The 13,616-nt window shown below is 36.7% G+C and overlaps 1 protein-coding gene across 2 annotated transcripts in view; it reads left to right on the top strand.

Annotated features, from left to right (window-relative positions):
- The window catches only part of SEMA3A (semaphorin 3A), a 324,291-nt gene extending 311,419 nt beyond the window's left edge, over positions 1-12,872 (top strand). For both annotated transcript variants that reach the window (XM_039389081.1, XM_039389108.1), the window contains 4 exons: positions 39-196; positions 4,333-4,400; positions 9,932-10,074; positions 11,310-12,872. In XM_039389081.1, the coding sequence (XP_039245015.1) occupies positions 39-196; positions 4,333-4,400; positions 9,932-10,074; positions 11,310-11,765 (825 nt within the window). In that variant the 3' untranslated portion in view covers positions 11,766-12,872. The remainder of the gene's footprint in view (positions 1-38; positions 197-4,332; positions 4,401-9,931; positions 10,075-11,309) is intronic.
- The last annotated feature ends 744 nt before the right edge of the window (positions 12,873-13,616 follow it).

Raw genomic sequence — 13,616 nt, 5'->3', positions numbered from 1 at the left:
TTTTTTATTTTTTTTTTTTTTTTTAATTTTTATAACAGCAACAACTCTACATTGGCTCAGCCACTGGAGTTTCACAGCTTCCTTTGCACCGCTGTGATGTGTATGGAAAAGCATGTGCTGAGTGTTGCCTTGCAAGAGACCCTTACTGTGCCTGGGATGGTTCATCTTGTTCGCGTTACTTCCCCACTGCTAAGAGGTAGGGACAGTTTTGGATGGGTTGCTATTTGTTTGAACTGGTGGTCTCAATATGACCAGAGGGCTTTGGAGATTTTTCATGAGATGGTTAACTGGAGCCCTTTCTCCTCCAAAGAAAACATTGTTGTGAGAGTTACATGCAATATGAAGTCTTGGTCGATTTAAAGTGACCACTGCTACTTTTTGGGCTGGCTTAAAAAGCTCCTGTAAGGAAACATTCATAGAAGAATTCTCTTTGAAATGGATTCATAACTTTATATCCATTTATAAACAGAAAAAAGAAAAAGAAATCCTTTTCTCTATCTTTAGAAGGGGGCTTGAAATCAAAATAGAATCTCTACTTGCCCAAGTAAATTATTCTGCATTTTCATGAATTCTAATTCAAAAGAAATATCTATAAACTGTTTGGACATCAATAGAAACTTTTTCGTGATAACGTTGTTATTATTCAAAAGTGTAGCTTTGCATGTGTTGATGCGTGTCCAAGTGCTACCAGATCAGCACAACCACTTTTACACTCAGTCTGTAGTGACACTGAAGGCTTTGCAATGCAAACATTAAGGGAAAACCGATTCCACAAGGAAAAAATACCAATTTTATAAAAAAGTCACAAGTCTAGTTGCCTGATATAAAGGTTTAAAATAATATTTTCTTTGCCTGCCTTTATCTCTGAAACTCTTTCTCTAAAAGTATACAAACTTGTTACTGAAGAGCTGGGCTACTGAAGTAGAAATTAGGTATAACTGAATAGTAATCACTTGAAAATAGAAGTTGTAGAGTTGAGATTCCCATGATAAATTGGCCAAAATGATTTAAAAAGTACTCACATTAAATTCAACATGCCAGACATCATCTATTTAGGAAGAAACAAGGAATCCAAAGGTTTAGATACGTAAGGGTTTATGTAGATAAAATTAATGGTAGCAATACTAAGCTGAGAATGTCAGGACTCCAAATTCCAGGTTTAGATCGATTGTTGAGGCAGATGAAATGTGGTAAAGGGTGGGAAGTTGAGTTTGTATCACAGACTTTTCAGATGCAGGGGATTAAAATTTCAAGGTTTACATTACAATGTATCCTAAAAAAAGAAAAGATTACAAAAATAAAAGCTTCTTGTGGAACATCCGGTTCTATTTTTTGCACCAGGAAACAGAGTTGATCTGAGACAAGCTTCTTGTGAAATTCTGTGAAAATAATTGAAAAGGAGAAATGGAACCCATCCCAAAAGAAGACCCAGTCAAATTTTCTCGGCTGTGTGGACTAAATTCTTATTTCTCGTGGTATCATGGCAGCTTCTCTGGAGGAGAATTGAAGGGAGAGGGAACAATGAGGTTTTCAAGGAGAGTCTAAGAATTTGATTTGATCTGAAAGTTTTTAGGATTAGAAATCAGTATGTTTGAGTACTGCCTCTGAGTTGAAGGAGACAATAAGGTCAGGAATCAGTGAATTACTATTTTCTGCTACTCTCCTATGCTTCTTTATCCCTGAACCTCATAGTTTCTCAGCATTCACTAGCACCCATTCCTACTCCCAGCCCATCTCAAGATCCATAGAGCACATAAACTGTCATTCATCTGCTTACACTGATGGAAGAAATAGGGCTCTTTGTCTTTTCCTTATCTATCTCTTAATGCACTGCAGACTGAGCTCACTGTTGCCATCATGGGTAAAGGGACTGGGACCTCTTCTCACAGGAATTGCGGGGCAGGGTTACTGGGGCTAAACTGGGTTGCACAGCCACAGAAAAACCTTGGGGTGCAGAATTTACTCTTCTTAAGGCCACTGTGAAAGAACAAGTTAGTCCTGGGGAGCTGGGATCTGAAAAATGCATTCAGAAAAAGCTGCTGTTTCCACCGCTTCCCCCCAATTTTCCCTTGGCAGCAACAGCGGCAGAGTCAAGGTCTGTGTTACTGGGGGAGAGGATGCTCGGTTTACCTGGTGCCTGCTGTACCCACTGTCTCAAACCAGCTTGGAATGCATCTATGATAAATTCAGAATTTCTGGGAACAGCTTAAATGTCAACATTTTCCTAATAATAAATTCTTGTAATTTTAGGCTCCAGAAATATTGGGAAAACTGAGTCCTGAGGCAGTTGTACAGATGCTTTACTAGTAGTTGCTTTTGGGGTTTTGTTTGGGGTTTTTGTTTTGTTTTGATTTGATTTTTATTCTATTTTTACAAGCTTTTTTAAACCTTGATTTTAATTTGCTTTTCTTTCTTTGTGTATTTTACAAGCATAAATGACAGTCCAGAGCTCCTGTTGTGTGACCACTTCACTTTACCCCATGCAGATGTGTTCTGGTTCATATTTCATAAATCATCATGTTGATACAATTGTGATATGTGCGACATTTTCCTGAGATTCTGACTAAACATCTCATCCAAACTTCATTGGCAGTAATATGAGTCTTTCCACAGACTTTTTTTCCTACAAATAGTATCCTATGACATGTTTCCAAATTTAGGAAGGAGTAGCAAAATTTTATGATTCCTTAAGTCTTGGGTGTGGTTTTGTCAGTCGTAATGAGTAATATAGAGATATTGGAAATTATGATTAGTACATTTTTTGAATCATGTATCAATCAGCAGAAGATTCCTTATTACTAAGGAGTGCTAAGATAAACACATCATGAGTTTAAAGAAGTTTTTATTCATAAAAATATAAAAAATTGGTAATCTCAATTTAAAAAAAATTCAGATGAGCAAAAAAAAAAAAAAACTGTTGCTGTACTTCATGTAACTAATTTCAGGTTTAACATTCCAGTAGTTTTCAGTGGAAAAAGATATGGTTAAAATCTTTCAGGCAATAGGCTTCAGCTGAGCAGTTGTGCCTCAGAGAGAACTCTTGGCATGTGCTGATGCTGGGCTATTAGTGAGAGCCTGCAAATAGGGCTGGTGGAGAGAAGAGAGATGGTCTGTACCGCAGAACAATGGCTTTTAAAAATGTGGGCTGTTGTCACAAGGGAGTGACCAACAGGGCTTTTTACAAGGCTACTTGACTTTTGCATATCCGTTGCTGGATCCCATAATCTGAAATCGCAGCATTGTTCAGCAGCCTAATCCTCTTTGTTCTCCTCTAATTTTGCAAGCCCTCAGGCTTTCTCCGATTCCTAAAGTAAAGTGCTCTCACTTGAAACACATCTTTGTTTGCCTTGTTCTTTTTTTCTTTCTTTTTATGTGAAAGCTTTTCTCTGGCTCAGTTGAATTTCGTGTCACAGCTATTTAAATAAAAATAGGAACCGACAAAGAGAGAACAACACATGCAAAATAAAACTGTATAGAAAAGCTCTCTTTTCTGAAATACATTTTTTTAGCACAGATCAATATGTTTTTCAAAAGAGCCAATAGAATTCAAACTGGGAAAAAAATATACTATGTTAAAAGGACATGCAATCAAAGGTAGAACTCAGACTCAAGCTACAAAAAGTGGAATAAACAGCATTTCAAAATCTTCCTTTTCAAGTGTTTTATTCTGTTTATTCTAAAGACAAAGCCATTTGCAACAGTTATGTAAAAGGTTTTTTCAGAAATGTTTTGGTGAAATCTGTAGTGGCTGAAATGATATATGTAGTTTAATTTAGGTTTTGTAGAAAATACAGCACTTCAGCATTCTTTGAAAGCCACCCATCCTAACATTTCATCTATCTAAAAGGTGCCACAATATTCAAAGTATTCTGTACTTGCAGAACAGCTGTAGCTTCTTCCTGGGTTTTGATGCATTTTAAACTGTACTATATATATTTTAATCCCTCAGCAATCCTGTATCTATGAATCAAGTAATGAATTTGTCTGTAATCAATATTGCCCACACAGTGAAAATAAACATCATATTTTATGTAGTATATCTTTAATATTAATAATTAGTATTGAATATTATTTTTATTTAGTTTCTCAGTGCAAGAGATATGTATTTACCAGTTTCTGAAGACTTTATCTGTAAGAGTAAAGCCTCATTCTACAAACCGTGACAGTGCACAGAATATAGTAGTAACAATATGATTTCCTTCCTAGTGTAGTTTAGATGCCCTTGTGACTTCTGTAATTATATATGTTCCACTCATTGCTCTTCAGTCACGGCAAATGTGTGTGCTGACCACTGAGAAAGTCACTAACAGATTTCAAATGTGATATTTGCAGACGTACTAGACGACAAGACATCCGAAATGGAGACCCGCTTACCCACTGCTCAGACCTGCAGCATCACGGTGAGTTATGGGCACAACTGAAGTGCAACTAATTTGTATGTAATTTACAGACTGTGCATGAGTAGAGTAGGAAACATGTCAATGATTTGTTGGTGAAATTGTCTCGAACATCTGTGAAAGATGAATATAATACGTCATTATCCCAATTTAGATAGCTTACAATGGCCTGGATCAGACATTAAGAATATCTGGGGGGTTTTGTAGTTGTTTTCCTCAAGTTAACAGTTTTAAACATTTTAATTTTCCTACTTCTTTTACCTGGTACTATACCATCAGGTTAGGAGTATTATATCAGAAGAGACTTGTGTCTCCTTCAGGATGGCAAGAAATATGTACATATTGTTTTATATAGTTTGCATAAGATAATAAGCAAACGTGTTTGTAACTACCTTGGCAAAATGTGGAATGACCTTTGTTGTAGGTGTCACGCTAAAAGCTGTTAAGATCAGGATGTTCCTTGCAGTAGGCCTGTCCCATATGCTTTCAGCATGGGTTTTCTTGGACATATTTTGATTTGGTTTCTTGTCAGCTGTTTCATTTTCACAGTGTATTGATCAGATTCCTTTCTGGACTTAAGTTTGACTGATAAACTTCACACAGTTACTAGTTTGTTGCCAAACTTTTCAGAAGACCTTGACTCAGAAGATTAAAAATGTCCCTTTTGCTGTAAGCGGAGGGAACACTTAGGCAATACTTCCCTCTGCTGGAAAAAAGTGAATCTTTATGATTGCAGTAGGTCTATATGCACACAGAATATTCTGAGTTGAAAGGGACCCATATGGGGATCAAAAGCACAACTTTGGTGTTATTAACACTATGCTGTAACCAAGTTAATCCAAGGGTTAAACCTCTGGACAGATCTCTGGGATAAGGAGGTGACTGAAAATGGAGATACCTCAAAATCCTCGTGTCCTTCCAGTCCATGTAATAACAAAAATGATAACTAGTCCAAAGTTGTACTTCTGTGTCAGCTATAATTCACCACTAATACATTTCACAAATAGTTTTCTCTGTGTTCCTTTCAATCATTTGAAAATCACAGCTAACATTACTATACGTTTTCTTTTTACTTCTTGATTGTCAGACTCAGGCCAAGTTACTCAGAAGGCAAAAGGATTTGTAAAAATGCATGAATAGATTGTGATCAGTCTGTAGTTGTCACATTTTGAGAACTCATGAGAACTGGTTTAGATTTGAACTAGTCAATTGACACTAGTAGAAAGTTCAAAAATTTCATGTTGCGTCATATCAAGTAATGCATATACAGTGCAGATACTGAGGTTGAGATGACGTTTCCCAATAGAAAAATTTCATCAGGCACTAAATGTTGATTTTAATACCAGCAGAAGTGTGTCTTAGCTTTACCTTTTTACTCATGACATGTTACTCATGAGTAAAAATATGACCTGGCCTACCACGTGTCTTTCATTTTAATGTTTTCTAGCCATTGCCTGCTGTGCTTTATACAAATGCAAGTTTGTTCTTTATTTTCATAAGTGAAAAAAGCATTTCAAAACACTTTGGGTTTTTTTATATCTTCCCATATTTGGTAAGCATATTTATCTGATAAAGATATGTTCTGTCCAAAGGGAAGAGAGTAATACAGTTTTGCAGTAATCCAGAAATGCATTTTTTTTCATTGCAACAATCATGGCACCCCTGATCACAAGGAGCTTTGATACAACTTTGTCAAAATGAGAAGAGCAAGTATCAGTAAGTTACAAAGAATACTGAGGGAATGTAGTTCTGGATCTTAGACTTGAAGGATGCACTGTCACAATGCTTAATGAATGGTTTAGACTGGTCTTGAGATAAATTTTCTCTAAATTAATTGAGCTGTAAATCTATTACATTTTCCTATATTTACATGTCATTTACACATGATCGCACAGTATGTGATTACAGATGACTGTGTGACCTATGCCAACTTCCTAGGCCAACTTATGCTGAGTTTTTTCCTTGGTTGTGACTAGTACTTTTCTGGACAACAGATGACGAATTGGGGTTGCCTATAGCCACAAATAAGCTCCAGCAATAATTTACTACTTGTCTGCACATTCACTTGCAGTAACTGCCAGTTGATTCTCCAATAAAAACGTAAAAAAAGAAAAATCTCACTTTTAAAGATATTGCAGAAACCAACTTTGTGATCAATCTGAAGCACTAATGTTTTTAATAAGGTTTACATGGCTCTTTCCATTGCCCTTTGGTGCAAATGTATAAGAACTAGTATAAAATGACTACACAACAACATTAGAGGGAGCTGAGGATCCTTAGCTTAGATGTTTGGCCAGACATTAATGCTTAAATCTAAAAGCATGGACACCTTTGTGTCAGCTAAAGAACAATCTTTTTTAAGCATAACACACACATGCTGTCAAGAAGTTAATAAAATCTTTTTTTTTCTTTTCTTTTTTCTTTTTTTTTTTTAAAGAATTTGTAATAGAAGAGACACCTTTTTGAGCTGATTTATCCCAGGGCAAGTTCAAAGAATCACTCTTGAGTTAAACTATATAGTAAGATTGATTCATCTGCAAAGCTGTCTTGGTATAACTTCTTGACCTTTCATACTTCTTTGGTTATGTCAGAAATTATGTACTTCAAGGATATTTATCAGGGTAGTAAACTGATACTGCTGTTGGGTTCATTTTGGAAATTACTGCTCTCAGACAGGATTTTGGGCTGAATTTCATAACCAACTCCACAATTTCTATACTTTTCTAATTCCTCCACCTGCTTTTCTGGACTTCCTAGACTTTCATTCTTCCTTCTAGTCTCTTCAGCTTCTCCCTCAGTCCCAAAGCTGCACTCTGATCCTGTGATTATTTGATCACTGCTTACTTTCTTGCACTCCATGTGCTAAATGTTACATGGACTTTATAGACATTTCTGGACCTGCCTTCTGCTCCCTTAAATCATGGCAATGGAAAGTCAAGGATCTCCTAAATGCTTCCTCTCATCTGTCACCCATACTTTATTTTCTGCAGCTGTGAAGGAATTTAAAGAGGACTTCACTCACTTTCCATGATGTTCTCTAACACACTAGAATGTCATAGATCAGATCCAAGAAAACAGAAGTTTGAAATGGTGTCAGAGCACCCAGTTTCAAACAAAAACTTGTGACTAGCTCCTTAGATACTAAGGATATCCTAGGTATTAAGTTTTTGCAGCAGAAACTTCTCTGTATACTTAAAAATATGCCACTCCTCTTGGGCAGTGGGACTTTAGTGAAAAAAATACCTGTTTTTGTCCTTTCTACTAACATTTAGAGTCTAGAAGATTATCTTCCTCAGATCTAGTGAGACCAGTGTTACATATGCTCTGCTCCTATGTAATTCACTTGAACTCAGCTGTGTTCAGGAAAATATAGTCAGTGGTGCTGAGTAACCTACTAGTTAAGTCCACTATTTGGGATGTGGAAGATGAGGACCTGAAGTCCCTTTAGGCTTAGGGAGTTGACTTGATAGCTGTACTTCCAATACAGACAGCCAAAATATTGGATTCCTGTTGTTGAAGTTGGGCCATTCTGCAACCACAATTCATGGAGCCTAGGAGAGGAGTAAAAACAGAGCAGGCATCCTAGGGTGAAATCCCTGTGTTTCCATCCTTTATTCTGGAAGCCTGTAAATCACTGTTTCACAGAAACAGTTCGCTGGAGCAGTAACAGAAGTGTCCCAGGCTATAAAAGGGGACATTTCCTACTTACTGTTTTATGCTGCAGCCCCAATTCAGATATCAAACAACTTATCTCTGACTGTGTGAGGATCCTTGGCTGCCTGCTCAGCCATGTGAATTCTGTTCCTTAATTGGAGGAATTGAACAAGAAGAGTCAGTACATCATTCACAGTGTTGAATCTGGACCCATAAATTATCAGCCAGTCAGTCCCAATTCCAATCTTTATCTTCCACTTCCCTTGCTTCATTGACACGAATTCACCCATGCTCCATCTCAGACCTTATCACCAGTACCCTTGGCTACATTCTCATCTCACCTTTCTCTTGCTGCTTTGCTTTCTAATTCTTTCTTCCACTGCTCCCTTTCTTCCTGACCCAGAACTGCACTGACATTCTTCATGGGAATGTGGTTTCTGAAAGATGCCATAAAAGTTGTTTCACTTAGTTTTTTATAGAACACCCCACTTACTTGCTTAAAAGGTCCACGATCCAGCAGAGGAAGGCAAGCAAACCCATTTCCTATTTGTTTAGTGTTAATAGGCTATTTGATGTTTTCTTGTTGAAAACAGGGCAAGCCTAAGTTCCTATTCTACCCTACATCCCTTTGCCCATCCCCTCTCAGGGCTGCAAGTCATTATTGAAAGGCATATGATTCTGTATCAACATAAACCAGGAGCTCAATTTTATTTTTACCTTTGGCTCAGTCATCTAGTAAACAGCCTGTGTTTGGTAAACAACATGGCCAATATGATAAAGGCACAGTTGGGGGCAAACAGAACTGGACAAAGGATTTCACCTAGAGGGTTTTAAATAGACATAATTTTCCTGTTAAAACATATCAAAACTTGTTCCTTAAAGATTTCCAGTGCTAAAGTTCAAAAGTGGAGAATGGAAAGAATGGCAGAGAATGGCAAAGAGTCAGAAAACCCCATGAGATCAACACAGTGTTAAATAGCCTACCAAGCCCTTCCTCCTCATCTACTCTTCAGGATTGGCCACTTAATTCCATAACAGTGGCCACTTAATTCCATAACAGCATTTTAAAGAGCTAAGGTGGAGAGCTGAAACTTACAGCCTCTGTGGTATTGGAGAAGAATCAAATACCGTATAAGTCCTATAGCTATGTGATATTTCCAGCAAGTTGATGAATATCTTGAAACATTGTTGTTACAAAAGGAAGTAATTTATTTAACTTTCTTTTTCCCCTTCCATAATGTCTGGTTTATTAACCTCATTACATTTCCATAAATTATATCAGTATGAGAGGAAATGATTAATTGAAGATCGTTTCCTCAAAAACATTATTTCTGGTCATTAACAGCTTCAGCAAACTGCAGTGCCATGTAATCTAAACACATTATACTACTTTTAAATAGCCTCATGTTTTATTACTTTGCTCTAAAGTATTATGACCATAGAGCCCAGGAGGCATCATTACAAACATTCTACAACTACACCCTGAGTTTTCTCATTGCATACAGTTTGCTATTAAAAATTCTTGTCGTGTCCTAGATGTTTTCCTTGATGAATAATAATGAGGTTTACAGAAAATTTCACAATTAAATTCATTAACTTCCCATATTGAGATGTTAGCAGCTGTTAGGATTTAAAATACAATTAAAAAAAAAAAACAGTAAAAACTAAAAACCTACCAGGGATCCTTACGAAGATAGAGGTGTTGATGGAAATTTTCCAAATAGCATACTGATATGGGGAAATTTTTTTTGAAGCATTTAAACACTTTAAGGGAGCCCAATTTCTAAACAAACAAAAAAAAATTACTTAGCAATGAAGTGGGATTTTTTTCAGTAATTGTAATTCTTTTTTTCTTTTTTTTTTTTTTCCATGCTGTACAGATAACCCAAGTGGTCACACCCTGGAGGAAAAGATTATCTACGGAGTAGAGAATAGCAGCACTTTTCTTGAGTGCAGTCCAAAATCTCAGCGTGCTGTAGTCTACTGGCAATTCCAGAAGCAAAATGAGGATCGCAAAGAAGAGGTACAGTAGAAAAAAAATAAAGAGATGCAACTAATTTTCTCTAGAAAGATAGACTTCAATCTGAGTCCTTCCCAGAATGATTTTAGTTTAGCAGAATTTCTCTGCAATCAGAAACATCCTACATACTGCATGCTCTAAGACTTTACTGCACATAAGACAGAGACAGAATGAAGAGCTGAGAACTGTAGTGGACACAAGATTATGAAAACCTGTACATTTTTTTCATCAAAAGCAATATTCATAGAGGCAAAAATACTGACCTTCCCTATTTGCTTTACTCTAAGTTGATACTTTATTTATCTCGTTCTCTTGTCACCAACATTCTAATGTTATTAATCGTCCAGGTTTTCAAGTCGTGTTACTATCAAACTAGGTCACACATATCTTAAGAGAAGAATCTACTCTGGTAGTTAGAGAGGTCAAGCTAGGAAACAGAACCTTGTTTTTTGCATTGAAGTATTTTTAAATACATATATATTTAAAGCTTTTTCTAAATAGTTATATTATCGTCTTTAAATATTTTTGGTTTGTTTGCATAAGTAGTAAATTATTAAGAATTAGTAAATTATTAAGAATTTATTCTCAGTGAAGAGAACGGCAAAAAGGTTTGTTCCCTTTCTGTCTGCATCCACATGTGCAGAAAATGTAGTTACATGTCATGAATTAATTCAGAAAAATACATTATTTTGAAAAGCTGCTTTTTGAATATTAAAATTTTCGTATTTAACTCTTATTTGTTTCTTTGTAAATTTCCCACTTATGCAGAATCCACTTCTATGCATAAGGGCTTTTGTAGTAAGGAACAATAGGAAGACAGAGAACCTTTCCCGTAAATGGATCTAGGTTTGACTAAAAGATAATGATAAATGTGACCTCAGTAATACAGCCACATGGATCCATGCTGACTCTGCTGATTACAGGCTAGGGTCTTCTGTAATTTTACCAGCAAATCTATCTAACAGAGTTGATACAGATCTTTATTCAACAGCAGCAAGGACTAAGGAGTAAATTCCTAATTCCCCAAAGTCTTTGCAGGACATTGGTTTTTCCAGAGTATTTGAGGCTTTCATAACTACAGATGAATGGCAGAGGGTTTTCCATTTTTGTGAGTTTGTGAATTTTTGGCCAAGTTTTACTATTGAAAGGAGCAGTACTAAGGAGCTAGTATGGTTAGAGGATAATGGGGCACGTATATGAAAGACAACTGTTGAAATTACCAATTTTTTCCAATACAGATAAAAGTGGGTGATCACATGATCCGGACAGAACAGGGCCTATTGCTACGAAGTCTCCACCGGAGAGACTCTGGTGTTTATTTCTGCCATGCTGTGGAGCATGGCTTCATGCAAACTCTGCTCAAAGTGACCCTGGAAGTGATTGATACTGACCACCTGGAAGAGCTGCTCCACAAAGAAGAGGATGGCGATGCCTCCAAGATCAAGGATGCTACCAACAGCATGACCCCCAGTCAAAAGATCTGGTACAGAGACTTCATGCAGTTAATCAACCACCCCAATCTCAACACAATGGATGAGTTCTGTGAGCAGGTTTGGAAAAGAGACCGCAAACAGCGCCGGCAAAGGCCTGCCAACGCGCAGGTGAACACAAATAAGTGGAAACACCTACAGGAGAATAAAAAAGGTAGGAACAGGAGGACCCATGAATTTGAGAGGGCACCACGGAGTGTCTGAGCTTCATTACCTCTAGGAACCTCATCCAAGTAGAAACTTGTATAGACAGATAACTGGAAAAAAATGCAATATTCATGAACTTTTTCATGGCATTATGTGGATGTTTACAAGAGTGGAAAGTTCAAACAATTTCCACTAGGTTTAAATAAAATCCATTTCTAACTTTCCTAGCAATTCCTTCCTCTCTGCTCTGATTCTAAGATCAGAAAGACCAGAGTTTCAAGGATGATAACTCACCCGGACCTAACTTACTGTTCAAAAAGTTCTACAAGTATTCAACAGGCAAGTTTTGCTTTCTCTTTTGCCAGAGATATAAACAAAATGCTGTATTTCATGCTGTCATCTTACAGAAAAGAAAAACAACCCCCACCTTTCATCATCAGCACTACCATTTCTAGACTTATATATAAAACTGCATGAACTCATTAAGCTGATGAACGTCTAAACACGTGATCGGACACAAGGATTTTGTTCGTTTTGTCTACCAGTTCTCCTGTTTATATGTGCTAGAAGAGGAAAAACAGTACTGAATGAGATTGATTGTGGAAATCTGAACAACATAAGCCATCCATCATCTGGAAGAAAAAAAATGTGGAGTACACTGGCCTACTACTGATGACTTCTTTCCACTTTGATCTAAAGATGTATTTTATTAAAACTATAATTTAAATGTACCATGAAAAATATGCAGCAAACATTAGCTCCTTTCTAAAATAGATTAGGCTTTTTGTCTTAGAAATATTGTACTTCCTAATTATTGGTTTAGAGGAAAAAAAGACAACTTCCAATTATGAGCTGCTTTACTCTTTTGTTTGGAAAAACTTCTAGGGGAGCTAGTCACACTGCAGTTAACCTCCTCCCCTCTCAGTAATCTATATGACATGTAACTTCAAAGCAATTTTAAAACTAAGCTATTTTAACAAGAAAGTCACTGCATAGCATGGAAGTATTCTGCATTCTGTTCTTCTAAGTATGGTATTTGAAATTATTCAACTTGTCTAATACCTAATAGATTGAACCAATGAAGAGGAGAGCATTGATTTTCAGTTGTATATTTTTTTTTAATTAAAAAAATACAAGTAGCATTAAAATATCCTCTACTAATTACACTCTTGCTTTCTTGGTTCATATTTGTGAATGCTAATATTTAAATACTGTGGCTCATAAACTGTCATATACCCATGAGCAAAGCTCATATTCAGTTTAAGGAGTGGTGTTCCCAGCTCTGTGGTAGAAATATGTCCTCACTACTGATTCTCAGTGCTCCATTCTTTCTGTGGGCCAGATCACCCAAATGCAAAGAACCAGCACTAAATAGTAACCTCAAAGCCCCATTTTAAGATCTGAGGGACAGTTTTATCTGTGGGTGAAATCTGCTGCAGTAGTCAACTGGTGAAATTCAGCTTAAGACTAGTATAATTTGGTCCTGCACTTCTGTCTTGTTCTATATACAGGAGAGCAACAGGGTAAACCAGATAATGTACTTGCACCATAAGTGTCAGTTTAGGGTTATAAGTAGTGGATTTATTCACCTCAGCACAGATGTGCCTTTGGTCCCCAGTTCTATGGTGTCCAGTTCTTTTGAGATCATCTTTCTCCAGCCTCCCATATTTTATCTTGGTAGAGTCTGTAAATGACATAATTTCAAATAATGTCATTGTGGGGAAAATTACTAGAACAAAATCCTTAGTTTGCTAAAGGAACTTTTATATAAAAGTGTGTCTGCACTGATGACTGATCTGTTTTGTTGTTATTCACGCCAGGTTATTTAATTTATCTATTGCTACACTATCAATCAGGCATACCAGATACAATATAACACAACTGCTGTGACAGCTTCTCTCACAATAT

Source organism: Pipra filicauda, unplaced genomic scaffold, assembly GCF_003945595.2.
Source record: "Pipra filicauda isolate LSUMZ 115617 unplaced genomic scaffold, ASM394559v2 scaffold101_size5749837_pilon, whole genome shotgun sequence".
Taxonomy (NCBI): Eukaryota; Metazoa; Chordata; class Aves; order Passeriformes; family Pipridae; genus Pipra; species Pipra filicauda.
The sequence above is the reverse complement of the archived record's forward strand: the minus strand, read 5'-3'. Positions and strand labels throughout refer to the sequence as shown.